The sequence below is a fragment of the Salvia miltiorrhiza genome, chromosome 3 (genome assembly GCF_028751815.1).
Source record: "Salvia miltiorrhiza cultivar Shanhuang (shh) chromosome 3, IMPLAD_Smil_shh, whole genome shotgun sequence".
NCBI lineage: Eukaryota > Viridiplantae > Streptophyta > Magnoliopsida > Lamiales > Lamiaceae > Salvia > Salvia miltiorrhiza.
This window is the reverse complement of record NC_080389.1, coordinates 51,363,986-51,390,405: the sequence shown is the minus strand read 5'-3', so window position 1 is coordinate 51,390,405 and position 26,420 is coordinate 51,363,986. Positions and strand designations below refer to the sequence as shown.

The following is a 26,420-nucleotide window of genomic DNA, read 5'->3' as shown; positions in this document are numbered from 1 at the left end:
CCTGATTGAAGATGGCGTCCAGCTGCAAGCTTAGTCAACCTTTCCCATCCCTTCGGTCCTTCTAGTCTCTTCTTCAACCTTCCGCTTGTTCCATGAGATCTCCGAGATTGACCTTCCTTTTATGGCTCTGGCTGTCTGCTTCTTCTGGTAACGATCAGACCGACTGCTCTTATCGGTGTGGCTCATACCAGGTGGTGGCTCCAGGTTCCCATGCCCCAAGTTGAATTGGAGAGGTACTTGTTGGCCGAAGCTCCATGCTGGCAAACATGATTTGGCAATCTGGGCTCGGTAATGCCCATTCTGACCGCATTTCTTCCGTTTCCGCTCTACTGATCTTCCTTCCTCCACAACTTTGTTTTCCCCCTGGACAGACCTGAACTGACACAAATAAAGAGAAAAAGAGGGCCAAATGGCCCAAAAGTCGAAGACGCATCAATGGTAGAGAGACTTATGATGCCACTATTATTGAGAATCATATTATTGACCATTTTACGTCTCTTTTCGCTGATGATGGTCGACCTTCTGGAGATCAGTTAGAGATTGATGCGCTTTTGGAGTCGGGGGTGTCTGATGATCAGAATGCGCGGTTGGTAAGTATACCCGATGAGAGTGAAATTGCGGCGGCGGTTTTTAATATGGATGCTTCAAGTGCTCCTGGCCCTGATGGTTTCTCTGGTAACTTCTTTCAAAGTTGCTGGGATGTGATTAAAGCGGATGTCATTGCGGCTGTTCAGAATTTCTTTCGCCATTCTTATTTACCTTCTGGGTGTAATTCCAGTACGATGATTTTGATTCCCAAGAAGGATTCTATCGACACTGTTGTCGATCTTCGCCCGATTGTCCTTTCGAATTTCTTATTCAAGATTATCTCGAAGATTCTTGCCTCTCGTCTTGGCGTGGTGGCTGCGTCTCATGTTTCTGACAATCAATTCGGCTTTATTAGCGGGCGTAATATTCATGATTGCATCATGCTCAGCTCGGAAGGTTTCAACTGTATGAAACGCACGGACAGGGGACGTAATATGGCTTGTAAAGTTGACATCCGAAAAGCCTTTGATACTATTCGATGGGATTTTATCTTGCAAGTTTTGCGAGCTAATCACTATCATGAGAAATTCATTTACTGGATTTCTATTATTTTCAGCTCGGCGAGGCTTTCTATTCTCTATAATGGTCAGCTGCGGGGATATTTTGCTTGTTCTCGCGGAGTGCGTCAGGGAGATCCCCTTTCTCCGATTCTCTTTGGAATTGCGGAGGATATCTTGAGTCGGCTTTTTAGCAGCTGCGTTGATTCTGGGCATCTTGAACCTATGCGCTATAGTCGAACTTTTCAGTTCCCTACTCACTCGTTCTATGCGGATGACGTTATGATCTTTTGTAAAGCTACGGTTCGGAATGCTAGAAAAATTCATCAGATCTTTTCTTACTATGACTCTATATCGGGTCAGCAGTGTAGTCTGGAGAAGTCTTGCATTTACTTTGGTTCGGGAGTTCTCAATGACAGGAAAAATGCTATTCATCGTGAGCTCAGTTTCACTACCGGGAACCTCCCTTTCAATTACTTGGGAGTTCCAATTTTCGTTGGGCGTCCGAGAGCTTCTTTCTTTCAGGCAATTCATGATAGGATTGTCCAGAAGTTTGCTCGATGGAAAGGTCGTCATCTTTCTATGGCTGGGAGGCTTTGTTTAGTCAAGTCGGTTATTTAGAGTTCGATTGTTCACTCCATGATGGTTTACAAATGGCCAAAATCGTTACTGCACTCCCTTGACAGGAAATGTCGTAATTTCGTTTGGTCGGGAAATATTGATAAACGGGCCAGCTGTGCTGTTAGTTGGGGTAGAGTCTGCTCCCCCTTGAAAGAAGGCGGCCTCGGCATTAGATCTTTTACGTTAATGAACAAATCTTATTTGATGAAGCTGGCTTGGAAGTTAATTCAGGGAACTGTTTGGGCGCATTCAATTCTGAGATCGAGATATCTAAACAATTTTGGGGTTGCAAAGGATTCGGTGTCGAACTCTTCTGTTTGGATTGGGATGAAAGAAGAAGTCAATCAGTTGGTGGATGATTCTTATGTTTGTATTGACCGTGGTGAGCATACTTACTTTTGGCGGGATGATTGGCTTGGGTACAAGCTTGTGGATAAACTTAAAATTCCGATATATATGCATGATTTTCTGAGCTTCTCGGTTAGTGATTATTTTTATGATGGTGTTTGGCATTTCACGACATCCTTTGTTTCTCGTTATCCTGATATTGTGGATGATATTCTGCGTATTCCGATGGGCGGCCAGAGGGATACGAGATATTGGAAACAGTCGGTTAAGGGTGAGGTTTCGGCCTCTTTGGCTTTTTCTAATATTTGCCATCGTTTTCCTGCTGTTAGCTGGGGCAAATGGATCTGGGAGGACTCTATTCCGATGAGGAGATCTATTCTCTGTTGGCGTGTCCTCCATGGGCGCTTGCCTACTATTGATGTTCTGATCCGGCAAGGTTTAATTGCGCCCAATGCTTGTTCTTTGTGTCTCCGAGATAGTGAGACGATTTCGCATGTGCTTTGGGAGTGCTCGTGTGTTCGCCCTCTTTGGACTGATTTTTTAGGTTGGTTTGGTAAAGAGAATCTCTTGGGGTGCATGGATATTCATTCCTTCTTAGTTCTGGCTTGGAATCTCTCTTGGAGTTCCCAAATTGGTTCTTTTTGGAAGGCGGGAATTATCACTCTGATGTGGCGTATCTGGTCGGGACGCAATGCGCTTATTTTTGAGGATTTGTGCTTTGATAGACGTGCGGTTTTGGCCTTTGTCAAGGCTTACTTTATGGAGATTGATGGGGTTTTCCGGAAGTTGGGTAATATTTCTAATTCTTGGGGTGACTATTCGATCACTCGTGCGATTGGGGTGAGGAGCCGTGCTGCTCCTCCCCCCTGTATGGTGGAGGTTCACTGGTGGCCTCCCGTTGGTCAATGGATTAAAGTTAATACAGATGGCTCGGCGGCGGGAGCTCCTGGAGTTATTGCTGCGGGTGGGGTTTTTCGAGACAAGTGGTCTCATGTCCGAGGTTGTTTTCATTTTAAAGGCGGCAACGGCTTTGCTTTCGAGGCGGAATTGTTAGCTGTGATCTATGCTATTCACATTGCTCATACCCGAGGCTGGCGGCATTTGTGGGTTGAGGCTGACTCTATGTATGTGGTTCACCTTTTGTACTCTCGCTCGAGTGATGTTCCTTGGAGATTTAGGGCGTTTTGGCAGCATACTCTTCGCCTGCTTCGGGATTTTTCTTTGATGGTCTCGCATATTTACCGTGAGGGTAATCAACCGGCAGATATTATGGCCAATGATGATCGGCAGGAAGGCTGGTGGCCTTTTGCGATTGAGGAGATTCGGATTGCGGTTGCAAGGGATATGTCGACGCATAGTCATATCCGTATGGTTATATAAGCAGGTTCGTTGGTTCCCTTGGGCTTTGGTTGGGTTGTTTTCTTTTGTTGTTGGTCTCCTGTTTTCTTTCTTGGTTCTTCTTCTTCCGGTTTTCTTGAGCCGAGCTTCTTAGGGGTGATGGTTAGGCCGGAACTCCTGAAGTTGTCTCTTCCCGCTCCTGAACCGGATGTGAGTCTTTCACGAGTACTCTTTTTCCTTCTAAGGTCTTCTTCTTAGAAGGTTTTAATGAGGCTCGATTTTTTGTTTGCTCTCTTTTGCGCTTTCTTGGATGTTTTGTACTCTTTTTCTTTTCCTTTTATACAAGCCTTATTCTCAAAAAAAATGTATTAGATAATAGAGACACACCCTTTCCAAGTACCACTTTTCTCTTTATAAAAGCAACAATACAATTGTTCTTCTTCACACATCTAGTTTGCAAATATAGAGAGAGAAATAAGTGAAAAGAGTGAAAGAAAGAATGAGAGAGTAAATATTTTCATATAGAGAACAAGTTGAGAGAGAGTGAAGATAAAGAAGGGTGAAGGAGCAAACCACTCACCCAAGCTCTCGGATTCTTCAAAGGTTGTTGCTCTATCTTTGTAGTTTCGATCCTAGGGTTTCTAAGCTTAAAATGGACTATTTTGAGGCTAATCTTGTAATCATATGATATTCTTGACATGTCTTATGTGCATATTATAAAATAGGGTTAATTGTCGCTAAATCCACATACTTTTTCATTTTTCGATTTTTTCCCATGACCAAAAAATTCTACTTTAAAATACATGAATTGGAAAATCGATATGAAATTTCCCCCGCGTCCGATTTTCGACCATTGGTTAAATGAGTCAGATCCTATGTGGCGCAATTCATTCTAGGTGTTAAGTTTAAAGAGTGACATGGGCGCCACATAAGATAAGTTTTCCACCTCTGCACTTCTCCTAAAATACTAAAACCCTAAAGAATTGAATTAATCTCATACTCTGCCCTAATTTCCATCACACGCGCGATTTTGGCAAAATGACATTGAGAATTGGAGTTTGTGTGGGTTTAATTTCCAGATTTTGTTCATATTAGGCTCATCTTGAGAATTGCAGTTTGTGTATGCAATGAATTTCAAATTTTGTTAAGAACACCTCACATTTCCAGGTCTTGTTAAGATTTTGTTAATCAATTATAGCATTCTCCAGATTTTGTTCATATAAGTATTGAAACATTTAGACATTCAATATGAGCAAATAGTCATTCCATTGATCATCAAAACCCAAATGCTTGAACAAAATTACAACAACATTTTTGACATTCATCCTAATATCCGAAAATAAACAAACAAAATTAACAAAGCTCGAATCTTCACTTCAAGATTCTTGACATCTTTATCCAATTTTGCCAAAATGTTCTTCACTTCATCCACACATACTGATTCTACATCATTTGTTTTAGCAAAGTTCAACCCATCGGAACATCCCTCTCCATCTACACGATCCACTGCCTGAGCTTTCAATTCCAGTAGCGTCGCCTTGTAATACAGCGAGAGCTCGGGATCTACCCATTTTCAGAAGCCACAATCGCCCTATAAGAATACATAGTTATCAACAAATTCAAACCAACAATAAAGATGCAAAAAACATACCTTTAGCTTTCTACAACAGAGGAATCGCCTAAACGGATTTTTCTCGGTGTGAGATTTGCGAAGGCTGGCTGGTATTCCATGGCCACAATGTTCATTCGATTGATTTTCTCCTGAATTCAAGCTTGTGAAGAGTCCATGTATTTCTAAGAACCCTAAATTGTCTTCAAGAACTGAAATGCAGCCAAACCCTTAATTTTGGGTTAATTTGACAACAACCACAAGTAAAACGACGCCGTTTTAATTGAATGTCAAACGGCGTCATTTCATTTAACGGACGATGAAGACACACTAGATCTCCGACTGCCAGCTCGGATTAAATTTGGGGGGAAAATCGAACGCGGGAGAAATTTCATATCGATTTTCCAATTCATGTATTTTAAAGTAGAACTTTTTGGTATGGGAAAAAATCAAAAAAAATGAAAAAGTATCATATATCTCAAACCACTTTGAATTTTTAAAACGACTATTTCTGAAAGGAAACATACGTCATGAGGTTTCCAAAATTGTATATTTTAACCCCTGGAGATTTCTGGTTCTTGAATTATTTACATTGAAGTTTTCGAAAAATTTGTTAAGTTAAGTGAATAAATGGTTTGAATTTGAATACCAGCTTAAAAATATCTCCTTACTTGTTTGATGAGTGTAGAACTAGATATATCATTATTTGTAATTTTATGAGAATTATTCATTGTCCTTATAAGAATTTAACCTTGAGATCAAATTATGTAAATAGGTTTCTCAAGAAAACAAACGAATACTATTTACTTACCCTTCGATGAAATCTTAAGTTTTTAAGTTATTAAAGTTTTGAAATCTCGGGCTTAAGAGAATTTAGAAATAAACTAGTTTTACTTATATGTTGAGATTAAAATGAATTTTGGACCCTATTGAGATAGATTATCTTGTAGACTTCAACGAAGCGGCGGGTTAAGTGCTACCTCTCCAACAAACTCAAGTAATTCTCCAATGATTTTCTACTTGAAAGATGGACAAATTCTTTCAAATGTATGACTGAAGCTAATTAGCTTAAATGCTTTATTATTAAAATGCAAGTTATATAAATATTTTGTACATGTGTTACTCTCATATAGATCTATCGAGGTTCTTACACCGACATAACACATCGTGCAAGAATTGTGTACACAAATAGTTAGTAGCGTGATGGGTTCATCTACATCGTGATTTTAATGACAAGTATGGATTGATTATCTTAAGACCTTATGTTTTAAATTCTACTTGTGTCATGTTTTAATAAATTAGGTGAACTTTCGGAGTCTGATCAAACTTCATGCGTCCATGTTATGTTGTGAAATCATTGCCCCTTTTTTTCCCCACTTTTTATGGCCCCTCCCGCCACGCCCAATTTTCGAGTCTTCATTCGCAAAATCGGGTTGTGACCATTATTATTTTCTTTTATGTAATATTATTTATATTTCTAAATTAATAGGCGGATGTTCCATTTATTCATCCTGAAACACTGAACTATAAACATGTTAGTACGTACTATGAGGAGAAGGTCTAGCTCAAGTGGCAAAGTTGAGGCACCCAAAGACTCTCCTTTATGAGAGGTCTTGGGTTCAATCCCGCCTGTGTGCGGGTAGTTTTTCCACTTTTGTGTGTAATGATCCCACCTGCATGCGGGTAGTTTTCCCACCGTTGTGTGATGTAGAGGTTCCGCATGTGTGCAAGTTGCTTATTTGATTAATATAATAGATGCATTTTGTCATTCAAATTCCCTTAATTTTTTTGTTTTTGTTTTTAATACAATCTTTATTTAATAATAATAATGAGAAGGAATTTTCGAAGTTGATGGCCACACATTGACGAGTATTGGTTGTAAATAATTGGTGGGACGGTCTAGAGATTCTTGTTTCAAGCATTTCACTGATTAGAGACGCAGAATAAAGAGCAATAAATAAATATATATGTAATAAAAGAAATTTAAAATGTTAAATTTCACGAGTTTACATGTTACAATGATAAGAAAACTATCTGGTTGGTCGAAAAATTTGCCGAAAAAATGTAGCTGGTCGCCGGTACATCCTTTATTTAAAAAAAAAAGATAAATATGAGAAACCTATCAGAACCAATAAATCATAACAAAATGTCATTTCATTACATTTAAAGATAAAATGTCATTAACTTTTTATTTTAGAGGTGATAATTCATGTGAAATTGCTACACTACTTGAAAAATATAACAAAGATGATGGTTGATCACTAATTTCTTATCAACAAAAATACTGTAACTAACACGGTGCAATTGTTGCAAATAATCAGTAACCGAGTATTATATCCACATGGATTAATAAACGAAATTACTCTAAGTAATCCTATCAATGACTCTAACAATATTCAAGCAACTCCCAAGATCAATGAATTAATTAAAACTAAACTTTGGAACAAAGCAAATAAAATGCAGGTAGAAAATCAAATAATAAAACGACTGATCTTAGGGAAGTAAATTCATTAACCAAATTCACATAATCAATCTATTAATCCTATTTACCAGTTTAATCCAGCTATGATGAATGATCACTAATTTAATCAATTACTCTCCCTAGAGCAGCAATTACAGTAGATTAGTAAATTATCTATCTCCGTTAGGTCTCAAGAAAATCTACTAACTCCCAAAAGCTCATAGGAATAACTCTATATGATCCACCTATCTCCGCTAGGTCTCAAGGTTAAGATCATATCATACATTCCTGAATCCGCTAAACAGTTATCTCCGCTAGGTCTCAAACCGAATAGCTACACATGCAAACTATTGATCAAATAATTCACACGAATTCAAGCACCATGAGTTATGAATCGTAAATTGGAAGACAAAAAGATATTAACAGATTAATTACATAAATCTAATTAACTATTTAAAAACCCTAGAATCAGATAACGAACTAGCTAGACATCAGAAAAAAAAATTACAAGCATAATAAATAAGAAAACAATAAAAAAATTAAAATTGATTAAACTCGTAAAGAAATCTGAACAACAACTTGAATGTTGAATTCTTCAATCTTGCAAGGAAAAGAAATCTAATCTATGAAAGCTATAAAATTCTAATCTAAAACTGAAAATATATATATATATATATATATACATATATATATATATATATATGTGAAAAGAGGAAGAAGAAGGGTGAAAAGAGGTATAGAGATGTGTCTAATAGGTCAGGAAAAGGACCTATATATAGGCACAGAGGATAAATACAGTACAAAACTCGAAAATATTGATAAAATCCGAAAATCCCAAAAATTCCCGAAAATTCGGAAATTCCCGTCGGACACTATTTACTACTGCGCGCGACTTTCTTGTTTTGTCCATATTTTTCTCGCCCGAACTCGGATTTGCGAATCGTTTGCGCCTACGAACTTGTATCGCGATGATCTACAACTTTCATTGAGATTATTTGTCCAAATTCAGACTCAATATTTTTGTAAAATTCATCAAAGTACGAGCAAATATCATATTTCACAAGATAAAATAATTTAAGTACAAAATAATCATCCAACACTCAATTCCCTATAAAATTTACATCATAAGAACATTAAAAACCATGGAAAAATGAGTGTTATCAATGGTTTATATTTGTGTATGCGTATGAGTATGAGTATGTGATTGTTTTGAACTTGTGATGGTATGTCCGTCGTTGGTCCTCATATATATAATTTTTTTGCGTCAATTCTTCATTTTACATCAATTTCAAGGCAATTAATTGAATTTTACGTGAATACTTACACAAACTACTATTTCACATCATATTTGTCATTTATAATCCATGAAAATAAAAAATAAAAAAATTTGGCCGACAGACCAGCCAGATAAATGAACACGACCAACTAGATTGTTTTCACAGGCGGTAACATTTTTTTGAGAAGTTTGTTTTGAGTGCTAATAAGAAAATTATTAATTTTTAATATTGACTCCCTCCCTCCGCCAAAAGTATGTCACTTTCATGTACAACATTAAGGCGATTTATTAGTGAATTGATGAAAGTTTGATTTAATTCAAAAATAAATAATTTCACTGCCAGTAATAAGTATTGCATTTTTCAAGATTGATTTAACTGAAAACTTGAATAATATAGCAGTTATTCAATGTTTTTCTTGCACTTAACATTTTGTGTTATAAATGTGTAAGACTTTCCGCTGAAATTGATGCAAGTCCATCACAAAGAGCTAAAATAAATTATTCGTACTCAAACCTAAGCATATTTAGCATATGATTACAAATTAGGGCATTTTCAACATATAAGATTTTCTTTCCTATTAACACTATATTATATTAAAAGTGGACCATCACAAATTGAACCATAAATTAAATATTTGTTTTTCTAGTATTTTTTTTTTTTTTTTTGAGAAACAAAGGAAAACTAGCATTAATCAAATAAAGATAAGTTCACACCAAAAGGAAGCGCCCAAGAAGAAGAAAAAGGTAAAGAATTACTAAGAGCGAAAGAAGCTAAACTATCAGCAGTGGAATTCCCTTCACGCGACGTCCAGCTAAAGGCGACATGGCGAAACATCTCCTTCATCGCATATATCTCTTTCAGCGTATCACCTAGATAGGAAAGATCATCCTTATGTCTAACTAGCATCTAGTATAGGGATAGACAATTAGTCTCAAAGCTAACATCTGCAACACCACGCGCCCGACACAATCTAAAACTCTCAAGCATTGCTAAAGCTTCCCCTTCAACAACCGTTAAACCCCCATGTTTGAATCCATATTTGCAACCCAACATCGCGCCATCCCCATTTGTCATCACCACACTGATTCCAAGCCCCATTCCTACATTCAAAGACACATCACTGGATACCTTAATCTGCCTTTCTCTGTTACAATCCAAGTTGGCGGCCTGGTTGCATTGCGGAGTAGAATAGACATGAGCCGTCCATTGAGCCCGAGTGGCAATAGCAAGACACTCCGAATGAGAAAACACTTTCTTTTGGAAGATAAACATATTCCTAGCAAACCAAATTGACCATGCAAGCGTTGCAAATTATGAGTGTACCTCCCGTTGAGAGCATCCGCGAATTCTATCAAACCAATCCGGTATGGCACATAACTCCCCCTGGTTCAAAGGCTGAAGCCGAAGAGGGGAGACAGCCCAAAGAACCCCGCCCCAACCGCAATCACGCAGCACATGCTCAAGAGACTCTTCATGCTCTCCACATCTTCTACAGATAATGTCAATATCAATAGCTCGGCTCCGCAACGCTTGAGCCGTATGGAGAGCGTTAGCTAGACATCGCCACATAAACATCTTGACTTTGGGATAACATCAAGACCCCGAATCCATTTCCAAAAACCATCATAGGGAGTCGAAGATGAAGCTTCATTCCGTCTCTTGAGATCCACAGTTGTTGCCCTTCAAAAGATATAGTGATCCCTCTCAAAAGCGGTACCGTGATATCAAGACTGACTTTGAAACGTGCAAAGCATCCAACAAAGTTTGCATCAATATCAATATCTTCCACAAATCCTATTTGCTTCGCAATTCGTCAGAGAATAGCAGGTCTGGTGCACTTCATCGGAAGATCATATGCCCAGACCCAGAAACTACCTCTGTCAATTTTGATATTGGAGGGCTGAACAGATCCATTTATTTCCACTATAGCAAAAAGATGTCCGTCAAAGTGCCATGGTTGGTGTTGCAGTACCCATTCATGGTCGTCGGAGGTTTGAAAGGTGAACAGAAATAAATTTTTCTGCCATTCCCTCGCATTGAATTCCCGCTAAGTTTTCCATGACTTCCTCATAATTTCGAGCAGATGAAACTCATTCGGTGGTTTTGCACAGATAAGTTTGCCCACTAAACAATGAGCCTATTCACTCGCCTGAGATTCATCTCCCTCAACATCTCCAGAGATCTCCACAACAACATTCTCACCGTCAGTCCACTCTACTTCGCCGGGATCAAAACCATAACCCCGCGATGTATCACCACGTTCCATTACCTGCACACCACAGAGAGAAGAAAAAAGAAAAAACCAACGCAACCAAAAAACCACACAGAGTAAGAACAAGGGGCGAGATGTGGAGAATGAGAAGAAAAAACCAAAGGGACTCGTGGAGGCTAGACACCGCCGACCAAATAAAGCCTATACCCTAGACAAAACTCACATGGAGGACAACCCTAGATAGACCTAGAGAACGCAAACCCTAGACGCCTAGGGAACTTTTAATGAAAAACAAATTGGGTCACCTGTTTTTCTCGTAGTTGGGGATTGTAAAGTAGTCATATTAAACCTGAGTTTTAATCCTATGATAAATTTAATTGAGCAAACGTGTTTGAATAAACTAAAAGAGAAAGTGGGCAATTATTCGTGATATGCAGTTAATATCCCAACTCTGGGGTAGAGCTAGGGGTGTCGGGGTGGGGCAGATGGGTCACTGGGACCTCTGAGATTATAAAAAATAATAAGGGTATTTTTGTCTCTTTAATTTTTTTATCGTTAGAATTTTGAATTGGAGTTTATGTGGATTAATTAGTAAAGATGGCATTATTTTTGTGAGGCCTAAACAACTTCGTTTCGTACAATTTCAATTAAATTTTTTCTCCAAATTAGAAAGGGGTTGTATCATATATTTGCACCATAATTTTTAATGTTTAATAATTTTATTGCAAACTACGTTGTAAACTAATCCACGTAAAACTCTAAGTCAACAATCCGACGATCGAAAAAAATTGAAGGAACGAAATTGCAAAAATTGAAAAATGGTGATTTAATTCGCCACATTTCAAAGTCACGTTAAAATTATTAATTCGAAAGAGTTCATGATTTTATTTGCCAAAACCCCAAGTTTTATCCATCTTGATTTTTTGAAGTTGTTTTGTATAAACTTGAAAATTTGTTCGAAATGTACTTTTTGTAATTTAAATGATGTTAATGATTATTATTTATTTATAATTTAATTTAATTTAATTTTTATTTTTAATTTAATTAGTATTAATTTTATTTAAAAAAAATTGAACCCCCATGAATCAAAAGTCTTGCTCCGCGCCTGTCCCAACTTCTTATACTTATTTCCGTTATTTGAGGAGCGTATAGTTTGTACAACTCTAGTAATCACAGGTATATTGCGAATAGTTTACGAACTTGAGTATGCACACATTCAAATTCCAAACAAAATCGAAAAGCTTAAAAAACCCTCAGCACACGTTGCATTCCCATTGAAATGGAGTACGCACATATTTTAATAAAAATGGTTATTGTATTGTAAGTGAATAAATGATCTCATTTTAAAACTAGTGTTTATAATAATTAATTATATTGTAGGTGGATAATAGGGCCCACCACGTCATAGATAGTTTACAAAAATAGAAATGGATTAATTTTTGTGGACATCCCAATATGACAAAAATGGACTACTTTTTTTGTGGACGGAGGTATTATAATTTTAACTTAATATAATTGAGCTGAATATAGAAATAAAAATAAAAAATTAAAATAATTCATCATAATAAAAAAAATGATATTATGAAAAAGCAACAAAAAATTGAGAAAATAAAATAATTTAAAAAAAAATGAAAATAAAACATAATTAAAAAATGAATTTATTCAAAAGAATGAGACAGGAAAGAAATTTTGTTGAGTTTTAATCTTTAAATAAATATTACTTTTACATTTTAAATTCAATATTTATATAAAATATATATCAAGTAAAACTCTTGTTGTGATCTTTAATTTAATATGCATATCAAATCTTTTATAGTAAATTAGCTGAATTTCCAAAAATTTTAAAACAATAGGCTACACACATAAGGATCGTACTTTTATTGTAGTCTATTCATGTCAACTGTAAATTTTGCTATTATAGACTTACGAAAATATTAACTACATACTTTGTCTTACAAAAGATTACGGTTTGTATGCATAGTGTATAAACAAGAAAATCATTGTAAAAGCTAATAATATAATATGGTTTTGAATGAATAAGCTATAGCAGAGAATCATCCACTATGAAAGAAAATAAACTACGATTTATGTGGTATATGTATATGATAAATCGCGCGTAATCTATAGTGGACAATACATAGTATAGTTTTAAGCCATAGCTACTACAAAAGTTTACATACATAACAGTACATAGATAACGGTTTTTTTCAAAAACCGTTATGTATGAGCGCACTTTTAGGAATAGATAACGGTTTTTCGAAAATCCGTTATCTATGTACTGTTGTCTAAATGCATAGATAACGGTTTGAACAAATGCGTTATGTTTTTGCGTTATCTATTAGTTGCATACATAACGGTATTACAAAACCGTTACGCCACCGTTATCTATGACCATCTTTTATAACAGTTATTTATAACGCTAAAGAACCGTTATGTATAAGAGTCATTTACAACGGTTTTTGAACCGTTATGTATGAGCGTCTCTAAAAACTGTTATGTATAATTTTTTTATTAATTTTTTTAAAATAATATTAATATTATATTATATTATATTATATTATATTATATTAAAAAATAACAAATTAAGTGTTTATCCTAAAATCTGAATTTATTTCTAGTTATAGACTTTGAAAAATAATAAAATCTAAATACATTATTAGAAACCTAAATACCAAAAATTAAATAATAAAAGTGAAACAAAAGAAAAAAAAAAGAAAAAAAAAAGAAAGAAAAAGATTTGACTTCATTTCTTCAACACCTAAAATCCCTATTCATTGCTCCCGCTCAATTTTCACGCTAACACCTCAAAATTTCCCCCAAATCGACCTGGCCTCTTTCTCTCTTCACCATCGCCGTGCCCTGCCACCGCCATCGTGACTCGCCGCCACGACCAGCGCCGCCCGGCACTCACTGCGCCCTCCATCTCGTCGTCCTCTGTTTGTTTACCCGTAGCAGCAGCTGCGGAGATATCTCTCCATCTCGAACCCGCGTCGCCTGCCACCGACCGTGTCGACTCGCCGTTGCCACGCCGGCCGTCTTCTCGCCGCCCCTTTTAACCCTAGGCGCCGCGATAAACCCCATTTTAGCTCGCAAATCCCTATCTGCTCTTCGCGCGCGTCAGCTCGTAAACCCTATTTTTTCCAATTCCTCATTTAATTTATGATTGTTTCTCTTTGTTGTCAACAATTCATGGAGCTTCACGCTGTGAATTCAGATTTCAATTAGAATGCAGAATTTATTGGACTCGAGAAGCCATTCATCGAGCATGCCGCTTTGTGGATGAGTATCTACTATTGAATACCTTTCTCGCTGGTTATAGCCTCACAATTGTAGATGTTGCAGTCTGGACTGCTCTTGCTGGTAAAATTTATGCAATTCTATTATTGAGCTTCTTTATATCGATGATCCTTGATGTGGTCTCGACTTTTTTTTTTTCCAAAGGACTTCTTTTCGTGAAAGAGATTACTCATGTTTTCAATGTGTATTATAGCTTGCCTTTGATTGCTATGTCTTTTCTATATAAATCATGGCACACAAGTGTTCTACTTCTCAGAGAATATATGTTCTTTTATTTCTATTACAGGAGCTGGTCTGAGATGGGAAAGTTTAAGGAAATGTTCTTTTATATTCTCCCAAATTGTATATTATCCAATTCGAAGCTAAGTTTCCTATCCCATCTCTTTTCTATTGATGATAGTGTAAGAAAGATATCAGAACTTAACATCTATCATTGAGCTTGCCATGGCTATCTTGTTCATCTATTTATGACAATAGTGGGCTAAGGTTTTTCCCATATTCTGTGTGTATGCTATTTGTTCATCTATTTGAAAGAATTGAAGACAAGGTTTACCTTGAAGTCTGGTAGAGTAATGAATGAAGGCCCTCTTACTTTTCGGCTGTTGAAGTATTACATGAACTGAAACTTGAAGTTTCTGGTAGCAGGTAGATCAATTTACTTCCCTGGTGAATAAGGAATGAATAAGGGTGTGTGTTGGCTGAAATGTTAAAGAGTGTAGGGTGGTTGGCTGAAGACTTGAGTACCTACGAAATGGTACAATGTTGGGTGGCTGATTTGAGCCCTTTGTGTACTATGGTATGGCTGGAGTATGGGGTAGCTCAGCTGGTGTCTGGTGAGGCAGAGCTACCGTGAAGAATATATGCAGCGAGGCAGACAAAATAATTCAGATTGGTAATTTGAAGCACCTCTTTCAAATGCTAATTAGTGTTTCTGATTTTGCTGCAGGTTATTTCGGAGAAGAACAGGAAAGAGATCTCCAAGTACAGGCTATTTTGGAGAAGAACAGGTTATGTCACGTGCTTTTTTTTTGTTGAATGCGGTCAAGCGATAATCAGCTATGAATCTACAAACTCATTTTGTCACAGAGGATATCAACTCAATTTTCGTCTTCTTCTTTTTCCCAGTATTTAATTATACTATAATTTAGGGTGATTTTGTTTAGTTCAATATGAGCGTGGAAGGGAGCTAGGATAAAACCCTTCAATCTCATCTATTGACTATTTGGTTAACTTTGGTTTGCTGGTGACTGGTGGCGGGTCTTTCATTTACTGGATTTCTGTTTTTGTTTTGGAAATTTTAGAAGTGTGTTGAATTGCTATGAACTGTGCACTATTCATGGTGGTGTTTGCTGATTACAGGTGCCCCAAGTGCGTAGAACTAAAGCTTCGCCGTGAAGGTGCTGCTTTCTGGTTCGTTCTTTGATTGCGCTTTTGGAGTGTAATTTTACTAGCTTCTAGTTTTATTTCCATTGAAGCTGGATTAAATTTGTCCTAGACTTAGAAATTGTAGGTAAGACAATTGGGGATCTTCGAAGCTAGGTGCGTTGTAGACTGACTCCCTGGCCTTAGTATTGTATTAGCCTCTACAGAGCATCTATCTGACTTTGTTCTGCATGAAACACTTCTGCTGATTAGGCTTCATTCCTTTTGGAATTGGTTGCAAGTAATGCCTATTCTTGATCCTTTCCAGTTCCCAAGAGTGTTTCAAGGCATCCTGGAGTTTCTAATTCATCTTAGTAAACAATAATCCCAAGTACCCAAAGCATACTCCAGTTTTACAGATAATAATCTCGAACAAGGAAACAAGACATGTGCCCCTTCTGTGAGAAGGGATGGGAAGAACAATGATTTTCTGCTCCTTTAATCTTATGCGAAAACAAAGCTCTTAGTACTCTAACAGCCTTTTCTGTTGACTGGTGCTTCAGTTATAGAGAAGGATATTTTATTTGAAGAGCAAGCCATTCCAGTGATTTTGGAGAATTTTAAGTCTAGCATACAGCTAAGGTTTGGATATCATGCTCTGCAAACTAATTTATTTGTATAAAGGAATCGTATCCACATTCTGGTTAACTTTAGGTGATTTACATCAATTAAATTGAGCATGAATTAATAGTTAATACTCGGTTTCCTAGTTCACCATTAGGACTGTTGGTTTTGTCCTACTATTTGTTATGATGTGCTAATTCTAGGATCACATGCAAAAGAGTAACATTCAGAAGTTTTTCATGAATGCTAGGTACTTCACCTTCTTCATTTACAGTACAGTAGTAAGCAAAAAACAGTTGAATCACAATTAAATAAACCATTAGACTAAAGAAAAGAAACATGGAAAAGTAAACTTGAGAATAGTAAATGAATGGATAAAACATCCACATACATCGAAACTTGAAGAAAATGGATTAAAAGGGTTGGAATTAAACCGAATGGGACTATGAAATAAAAGAGGAAAATATATGCATTCAACTAAATGCTGCTCCAAGAACTAACCGCAAAGCTAGTAATTCTCTATGTTTAATCATATATGATTTTGTGGTTGATATTTCCTGATACTCATGATAAATAGTTATTTGGATCATATATTCTCGTCTTGTTTCATTTTCCAGTTTGAATTGCTATGACGTTAGTTTCATGGTTTGCAGAGTCAATTTCATGCCTGGAGGAATCTGTAAATATCTTTCTGGATATTGGAAGGTTTAATATGTCTGCAAGGTATTATAAGGTAAAAGATTAAATGTTTGCAGATATCTGATTTTCCAATTCTTTCTTTTGAATTTCACGTTAGCCACCGGGTTGGTTTTGTTCCATATGCTGAATTTTTCAGCCTTACGTAACAAAAGTAGTTCTTTGTATAAGGACATTGGTATGTTATTAGTCACCGTTTAGGCATAATCTTGATTCTTGAGTATTATTACAGTACTGAGAAGTAATTGAAAGATGGTAATTTGAGATATCTTAATATGCAGGAAATTCTTGAGTATTATTATCAGCATTAGTCACCATTTACACTTATGTGGAGATGGATAATTTTGAAAAATAGATGCCTTTACTTGAACTGAGCTTTGGAAGGAAAATTCTTGAGCAAATAAATTAGTGTGCATCAGTGTTGGACTTGTAGTTTGATGTATTCCAGCTGAGCCTTTGTGTGCACGCATATGAGTTTTTATCAAGGGAGGAAGATCAAGATGGAGATGTTACTTTCAAAAAGGGAGGAAGATCAAGATGGAGATGAGCGCGAAGGAAGCCTTTGAGAGGTCGATGAGAACTTTGTCGGAGTGGATAAGCCAGGAAGTGAATCGAAATATGTAATGATCTTAGATACTTGATACTTGGTTCATTCGGATGATAATGTACGAATATTTTGGATAATATATAATATTGTTATTGTTGATTTTATCATTTTGTTGTTTTAAAGTTATTTATTTATTTCTTTATATAAATAACATAAAAATTGAGAAAAAATATTAAATATTAAAGATAATGGTTAAAATCGTTATAAAAGGTACAAAAACCGTTATCTATATCTTACAAAGATAACGGTTTAAACCGTTATAAAAAGTATAAAAAACTGTTAACTATGTTATGAGAAAAAAGAAATATTATATAATACATAACGGATTAATTCTAATACATAACAGTCGAAAACCGTTATCTTTTTCTTACAAAGATAACGGTTTAAACCGTTATAAAAAGTATAAAAAACTGTTAACTATAATATGAAAAAATATATATTATGGAATAGATAACGGATAAATTATAATACATAACAGTCGAAAACCGTTATGTATAATCAATATAGATAACGGTTTTATAACCGTTATGTATGTGTGATTGTACTGTTATCTTTTCCCTTCATAGATAACGGTTTTATAACCGTTATGTATGTGTGGTTGTACTGTTATCTTTTCCCTTCATAGATAACGGTTTTTAAACCGTTGTGTATGACACCTATAATAGATAACACCACTATACACAACGCTTTTTTTGCTCATAGATAACGGATAAAATCCGTTATCTATGAGCGTTTTTCTAGTAGTGACGAAGTTACTGCAGTAATTAATATTCAAAAAGCGCATGAGGAATGCAACCCATAAAATTGTAGATTTTATATATTGATAATATTAACAACTATATATAGAACTTACATGAACATTGTAGCTCGATGATATTATTTTGTTGTATAAAATTAAGAGACTTGGGCACGAATCAAGAATAAAGAGTTGGAATATGTTTAGTTTGTAGGATAGCAATACCGTGTACAACGCAGTGTTGATCGATAACAATAGGACATTTCTAAACTAGCAGTTGAACATTGATCTTGAATAAAAGCATTCGTTTTATTGTCAATAATGTGCAAGGCTAGTACGTTAGCTCACAACTTAGCTAGAATGTCGATAAATTTTTTTATTTTATATGTTAGAGATGAATCTCCGACTGTTGTGTAAGGTCTATTCTATTACACTAGTTTTGCTCCCGCACGCGATACATTATTTTTTTTAATAATAAATATTATTTAAAAATATTTTTATATCAAAATTTAATTATTTATTAATATTATATGAATGTTAAAATTGTAATGTTGTACAATATATAGGTAGGAACAATTATTGCCCGTTATTTCAAGTAAAAATTATCGTAGATGTTTGAAATGATGTCTCTTATTGAAACTTAATTCAGATGATTTAAGTAATACTCCTTAAGGAGATCGATAGATGCATAATCATCATTATCACCGTCATTTGTTAGATCTCTAATACCTAAATTTATTAAATATTTTATTTACATTTACTGAACATGTGTGATCATTTTATACAAAAATATACTCCCTCCGTCCCGCTCAAGATGCTACATATTCCTTTTTGGGCCGTCCCAACAAAGTTGCTACATTTCCATATTTGGAAAAAATAAGGGAATTTAAGTACTTAATTAACACTAATTAAGTGTTAATTAAGTATCCCTTATTACAATTAAAACATATGCCAAATTGGAAGGGTTCGAGACCTAAGTCATTTCATGTCTGCCTCCGGCCTCTCTCCTCTTTTCTCCCGTGATCTATTCCGATTGATGGCTGAGAAACCTTCCTCTGGTTGGGTTAATATGCGCCGCCGCAAACCCTCTGCAAACCCTAGATCGGCGCCGCCCCCTTCTTCTTGCTCTCCGTCGTCTGTCGATTTTCGCCATCCCTCTGCAAACCCTAGATCGGCGCCGCCCCCTTCTTCTTGCTCTCCGTCGTCTGTCGATTTTCGCCAACCCTCTGCAAACCCTAGATCGGCGCCGCCCCCTTCTTCTTGCTCTCCGTCGTCTGTCGATTTTCGCCAACCCTCTGCAAACCCTAGATCGGCGCCGCCTCCTTCTTGCTCTCCGTCGTCTGTCGATTTTCGCCAACCCTCTGCAAACCCTAGATCGGCGCCTACCCCTTCTTCTAGTGAAGCCTCTTCACTTGCTCTCGTCCCCAGCCACCCCCCCACGGTTGTGATGTGTCTGAGCTGTGGGGGACGCGGCGGCTACCGGCCGGAAAATGCTCGCTCGGCGGCAGATGCAGAGCTGGAGATGGCGAGGAAGTCACTGGTGGAGGCGAGGGATGCGTTGATGGCCACGATTCCGAACTCGGCGGCGTATGCAGAGCTAGAGAAGGAGAAGCAGGCACTAGATAAGGAGTGTGATGAGTGGATTGCTTCGATGGCAGAGTGGAAGAAGGAATTCATGGTCAATGATGAAGATGCTTCTGAGACTCAGTCGCCGACTCAAAATGCTTGGAGATGTGGTGAGATCTTTCTGATTTTTGTATTGCTGTTGGTTGATGGTAATGGCTGTTGGTGTCTTTCTGTTGATTTGTGGTATTGCTGTTGATTTGTGGTATTGATGTTGATCTTTGGTATTGCTGTTGATTTGTGGTATTGTTGTTGGTTGTCTTGCTGTTGGTGTAAGGTTAGGCTTGAGTTTACTGTAGGGTGTCTTTGTGTGTGCATCTGAAGTGATGAAATAATTTTATGATGCTCAAGTTTACAAAAAACTATCTGCCCTTCTAATGCATTAGATCTTCATCCAAAAACTTTACAAAAAAACTATCTGCCCTTCAAATGCATAAGATCTTCATCCAAAAACTATACAAAAACTATCTGCCCTTCGAATGCATAAGTTCTTCATCCAAAAACTATACAAAAAACTATCTGCCCTTCGAATGCATAAGATCTTCATCCAAAAACTATACAAAAAACTATCTGCCCTTCGAATGCATTAGGTCGTCAGGCTTTGATCAATTGCATCCAATCCCAATCGTGCAAAAATCTCTTCAATGCCTTCCATGCTTCCCATTTCCTTCAAATGTTCGATGCATTGCAGCGTTAACTCCGTAGGAACTTTCAAGTTCAGTGGTAGGCTGTCACTCCTAATCATTGCACCTTTGCCCATGTGGGGTATTTTGTAGTTATTGTGGCCCCTAGACTTCAAGATTTCAATGAGACAACCCTGCAGACTCAAAAAAACATTGTTAAGTGTTATGGGAGAAAGTTTTTCAAATGAATCCTCTACTGTTTTTAGTAGTTCATCAATTGAGTTGCATGCTGTCTCTTCTTGTAGAGACTGGATGGCTCTAAACCATCCTAAATCGTTAACGTTGCAATCCGGTGAATTTGGAGGCTGTTGCACCAAGACGATATTGAAACCATCTTGGGTTGCAGCAGCCCTAAATTCAGGATCACTGTCTTTGATGTGTGGCCTTGCGTTGTCTTGTTGAATGAAAATGTTCTTGCTTGCATTTGCTGGCCATTTAGATATAATTGCAGGAATCATCTGCAATTAAAGGCATTAAAAAGCATCAAAGCTGGCTGCCATGCATTTAAAGCATTAAATGAACTTGGTAGTAAGCATAATGCTGGCTGCCATGCATTTAAAGCATTAAATGAACTTGGTAGTAAGCATAATGTTGGCTGCCATGCATTTAAAGCATTAAATGAACTTGGTAGTAAGCATAATGTAGGCTGCCATGCATTAAATGAAGCTGCCACTTCATACCTTATTTATTACACACTCCTTATACACCTCCTTTGTGATAGAGTCTATAGGTTTGGTCTCTAATGTGCCTGCAACTCTGTTTTTGCTGCTCCTCTTGGCTGGTACTTGCTTTGTAAAGTGAAATATCCCAATCTTGCCATCGAATAAGACTTCACCATTATCTCCAAATATTGGTCTGCTCACAGCGCATATGAACATGATTTTCCCTATAAATTTCTTACTTTGACATGTCCTATGTGGCTCCACTTCCTCTGGGGCTAAATAGAATCTGTGTAAACCCTTGGTTATATAAAACCACTTTTCATCTATATGCACAGTGTTGTGCATGGTCTTAAACTTTATCTTGTTTAAAACCCTATCCACCTCTAAGGCCTCTAGTGAAAATCTCATCCTTAACAGCTTGTTTGCGGCTGTCAAATTTGGTTTAATGGCTGAAGTATGAGCCCTGATCAGCCCTGCACTCACCCATCTCCCAACTGTGCTCTTGCTATTACCTAAGCCAACAGCGAGTCTCCTAATTGTGCCTCTTTTTGAGTATGCTAGGCTAGAGAGTAGTGTGGTGTCTAAGTGTAATTTTTTCTTCACTATCTTGGTTTTCTTACCGCTTACAAGATGAATGACTTTTCCTTTCTCTTGTTGTTTTTTTGCAGCCCCCCATAGCCGATAAATGGTCCAACGCGAGACGGACCACTTCAATTGCGCCTCCAAGAGCTTGCCTCGAGATGGTTTGCCGTTGATGGACCCGTGAAGAATGAATTGCACAATTTGATTTTGTTGCTCGGTGGATAGCTCTTTCTTCACCATGGTGGCTGGACTTGCTTTCGTTTTGTAGAGCATAAAGCTTTTTGTGTGAACTGAATCAGATTTTATAGGAGTAGATTAAGTGAATTTAGGTGGGAAATTTGAAATGTATTTTGGCTACATCAAGTCTGCCGCTTTTTTTGGCTTAAACAGTTGTTTTTTTGGCTTAGAATTCTGTGCTTCACCTTTATTTAATTGTTTTTGGCTTAAACAGTTGTTGACTTTACCTCTAAGTTGTTTTTTTGGCACGAACAGGGAAAAAAAAATTAAAGATTATTTATAAATACATTAATAAAAAATAAAAATATTCATATTATTATTTTTAAATTATTTACTTAAAAATAATTCATAAACTTTAATTAAATAGTTATTTGTCTTAATCCTAAATCTACCATCCACACTTAAACTACTAAACACTAGCTCCTTAAATCCCGTGCCGAAAAGGTAATGTTGCGCCTTGGCCGGGACGGAGGGAGTATTATTACATATTTCATTCAAAAAAAATTATAGTATATGTATTATAAGTATTACTATTAATTTGTTGGGATTATAATTGATACTCAATTGATTAATCTTAAATTTGAAATGTCTTACATATGTTGATTAAAAAGTAAAGAAAGAATAAATAAATAAATATCTTAAAGTCTATTTTAATTTAAAATATTATTAATATAAATATTTTAATAATATTATAAATATTTATTGAATAGTTTATTTACATTTGATCCGTATGACTAATAAATATAAAATATTTAAAAGATAAAAAAATTAACTAATAGTTTAATTGGGGCAATATGAAAAATTACAACAAAAAGCATTCATATAATTTAAAGTAGACGAAATTAAGAAAAAAAAATATATGTTTCTAAAAATAGTAAGATGATTTTGGCGAGAAAACACAACTTACAATTTATGCAAATAGTTGTGTTTTTATATACACACGTAGATTTGCCATGTGTATGATCGTAATAAAGGATTTCCAATCACATAAGAATTCACAATATACAGTTCATAGCTAGCGAATTCAGTATGGAATCATTTTATATGATAAGTGTAGATACATCCTATATATGAAAGTGGGCCATGATAAGTGTAGATACTCCCTAGATGCTCTCCATATAATGTATTATATCTGTGAAATATAATATCTTATTTGGTATAATGTATTAAAATTATATTATATAATTAAAAATAATTATAATCATGATTTGTATTACATATACTACCTCCCACAATAGTATTATAGTAACGGCGGCGGCGACAGATACCGCTGGAGAACATAAAATTAAAATTTAAAAACAAGAAACCCTAGGGCCCTGTTTGTTTGGCACAGATTCTGTCTTGGAAAAGTAATCTGATTCCAAAATATTAAATTTCTGTGTTTGGTTAAATTTTTATCAGGCAGAGAAAATAATAAGAATACTGAAAACAAGGAAAATAGTGTAACTTTCCAGGGAATCCTGCCTTTTCTTAGGTATTATTTTTTCTCATTATCAGGATTCTTACTTACATATATATTCAACATTGTTTATATTATTTTATAAATTGCAAATAATAATAATAATAATTATTATTATTATTATTATTTAAATAATTAATTAATTCATGAATTATTTTAAGGAAATCACATTTTTTTTTTAAATGGAAGTTTTATAAAAAAGAAATAAAAAAGAGAAAAAGCCCTTGAAAGCACAAGAACGCAGACTAGGGGTTCCGAGGCTCAAAAATGAGCTCGTTAAACAGCATAAAAAAGAAAACTTAGCAAAAAACCATGAAAAACACCAAACGCACAAACACTAGCCATAAGGAAAGTCCATTTTGGTGTGGAAGTCGTCCAACTCCATATCATCTGACCAACGTTTATTGGCAATGTTATCCATAACTCGCATACTTGCAGTCCTGCTATGATCAATAACAAAATCCCTCGGTGAATAACCCATTTCCGCCGCATTCCTGAGGCGACTTTTTATGCTATCTTCCGGAGCCAGTGGTCCGCGCGGCTTCTCCATACCCTTCGGTGGACGACCCCGTCCACGTTTTAAGGAAATCACATAATTTGTTCTTAGAATTATGAATCATACTTATTATTATTATTATTATTATTGTTGTTGTTGTTGTTGTTGTTGTTGTTGTTATTATTATTTAATTGATTAATTAGTTCATAATTTATTTCAAGCGAATTATAATTTAATTCTTAGAACTATGAATCTTACTTTATTATAAAAATCTTAATCTAAAGAAATAAATCATACTTTATGTTGTATATTATTATTATTATTATTATTATGTAAGAAAAAAATGAATTTAATTTTACAATTATAAATCATATAATTAACTTTAATAATGTACTTTGTTGTTACTATAAAATTAATTAGAAAAATTTATTATGAAGATTAAATTACAATTTGCTTCTTATATATATTGATTAATTATATTTATTTAATGATACAAATCCATAATCCTAACAATTAATTTAGGTATTTCCAAACACTGGATAATGAATGGATAATGAATCTATTAGGATTCATTTTCCATGGAATCATTTTCTTGGGAATAACAATCTCAATTCACATTACTTTTCTGACAAACAAACATGCCCTAGATGTATTTTGATTTGGGGGAATGGAAGAAAAGAAGAAGTGAGGGGGAAGGAGAGAAGTCGTCCTCGCCGCGCCGAAGGCAGCGAGAACCGGTGACATCCGCTGAAAAAGAGCCGGTACGTGTGATGTGGTGTGTGTGTGTGTGTGTGAAGAACAGAGTCGGTTCCTTGCCGGAATTGAGAAAGAGAGAAGGCGAGTTGGGGTCCACCTTAATTAAAAATAAAAAAATTATTTTTTCTAACGGTGTTAAGCTTCGTTAAGTAGCGGGGGGTATTTGGTGCGCTTTTGCTACGTTGAGGTAGTAAACAACTCTGACCCTGACTATATAGGGTCCTATAGGCAATATGGACGCCAACGATAGGGGGGAATTTGATACTTAACCCTTTAATTTATAATTAAAGGGCTGTGTGTTTCGTACTATTTTTTACCAAACAAGGTATTATGGTGTCATAAATATATTATACACCCTAATCATTCGTACCAAGAGAGCTCTAAGAAAATAAATTAACCGCTCTCGATGGCAAGTCAAATAAATTAACCGCTCTCGATCTCTAGAAAATGTGTGAATAATTTATTTATTTTAGAATTACAAGAAGTATCTAATATATAATCAAATAATCAACTCGCACGCAGGCGAGACCTTTACACCGCATAAAGGTGGAAAAACTACCTGCATCCACGCAGATGAGACCACTACCAACATAAGAAGTGGGAAAATTATCCGTACGCAAGTGGAATTGAATCCAAGACCTTTCATAAAAGATAGTATTTGGATGCCTCAATTTTGTCATTTGAACTAGGTGTTATTATGAAAATATGTGAATAATTATTACAAAATTTTATATGATTTAATATTAATGTATTAACATATGATGGTCACAAATAGAAAGGAACCCGAGGAAGATATACTTTAATGATCCATATATATTATATTTACTGAGATTGCTTGAAATGATGAGCACCACACACACTTAAGGTCAAGAAACATGTAACTTTTTGTACTATAATTTAAACCATATTTGCCATCTTTTGTGGTCAAATTATGTGCCACTATTAAACATATCATCAATTGGAACAATTTTAAAAGTGGACACCAATTATTACGCCTGCCCAAATTGACTTAAGAGGCATAAATCAAACCATTACTCAATGACCATGTAGACTACCAAGTCACAATCTTTGATAACATGTTACTCAAAAGCTAAGCTAAGAGATCTACTTAGGATCATTGGAATAGATCTTCTTTTTTATTGATCTTATTTGGTTATTTACATTTCAAAATTGTATTCTACTTTTCTAGAAAAGTTGGAAATTCTATTAGGCATGTATTGTAGTATTTTTTTTAGATACAAAATAGATATTACTTTACGAAATTGAATATGTATTATAATGAATTAACCAAGTTAGTACAAATTAGACCATACTTCAACCAACAATCAAGCTAGTATAAATTAGACCAAATATCGAAACAAATGAAGATACAACCCACATGACATCGATCAAATTTAAATCAATGATCTCTTACAAAAGATATAGACTTAGACTTTGGTGCCTCAACTATACAACTTGGGCTAGGCCTCCTTGGCGTATTGCACTATTTTGTGACACATGACAACTGGTCCATCATTTTACACAACTTTTACCATTTTCATAAAAAAAATAGCAAGAATGACACATCACACGTCTTAGATTTATTTTAGGAGCGTTACATTACATGATTGATAAGATACATGATTAATATTTTTATCTTCGATATTAAG

At 35.7% G+C, this 26,420-nt stretch overlaps 2 protein-coding genes and 1 long non-coding RNA gene across 3 annotated transcripts; 2 read left to right on the top strand and 1 right to left on the bottom strand.

Annotated features, from left to right (window-relative positions):
- The first annotated feature begins 15,355 nt into the window (after nucleotides 1-15,355).
- On the top strand, nucleotides 15,356-17,641 carry LOC131014207 (uncharacterized). The gene is made up of 3 exons (XR_009098106.1): nucleotides 15,356-15,658; nucleotides 16,888-16,967; nucleotides 17,212-17,641. It is a non-coding gene; the product is annotated as an uncharacterized LOC131014207 (long non-coding RNA).
- Nucleotides 17,642-19,309: 1,668 nt separating this feature from the next.
- LOC131018960 (uncharacterized) lies at nucleotides 19,310-20,095 on the top strand. The gene has a single exon (XM_057947643.1). The coding sequence runs from the start codon at nucleotides 19,310-19,312 to the stop codon at nucleotides 20,093-20,095; it is 786 nt and encodes a 261-aa protein (XP_057803626.1).
- A 387-nt stretch (nucleotides 20,096-20,482) lies between these two features.
- On the bottom strand, nucleotides 20,483-22,063 carry LOC131018959 (uncharacterized). The gene is made up of 2 exons (XM_057947642.1): nucleotides 21,260-22,063; nucleotides 20,483-21,037 (listed from the first exon to the last, which is right to left on the bottom strand). Exons 1-2 carry the CDS (start codon nucleotides 22,061-22,063, stop codon nucleotides 20,483-20,485), a joined length of 1,359 nt encoding a protein of 452 aa, XP_057803625.1.
- Nucleotides 22,064-26,420: the final 4,357 nt, after the last annotated feature.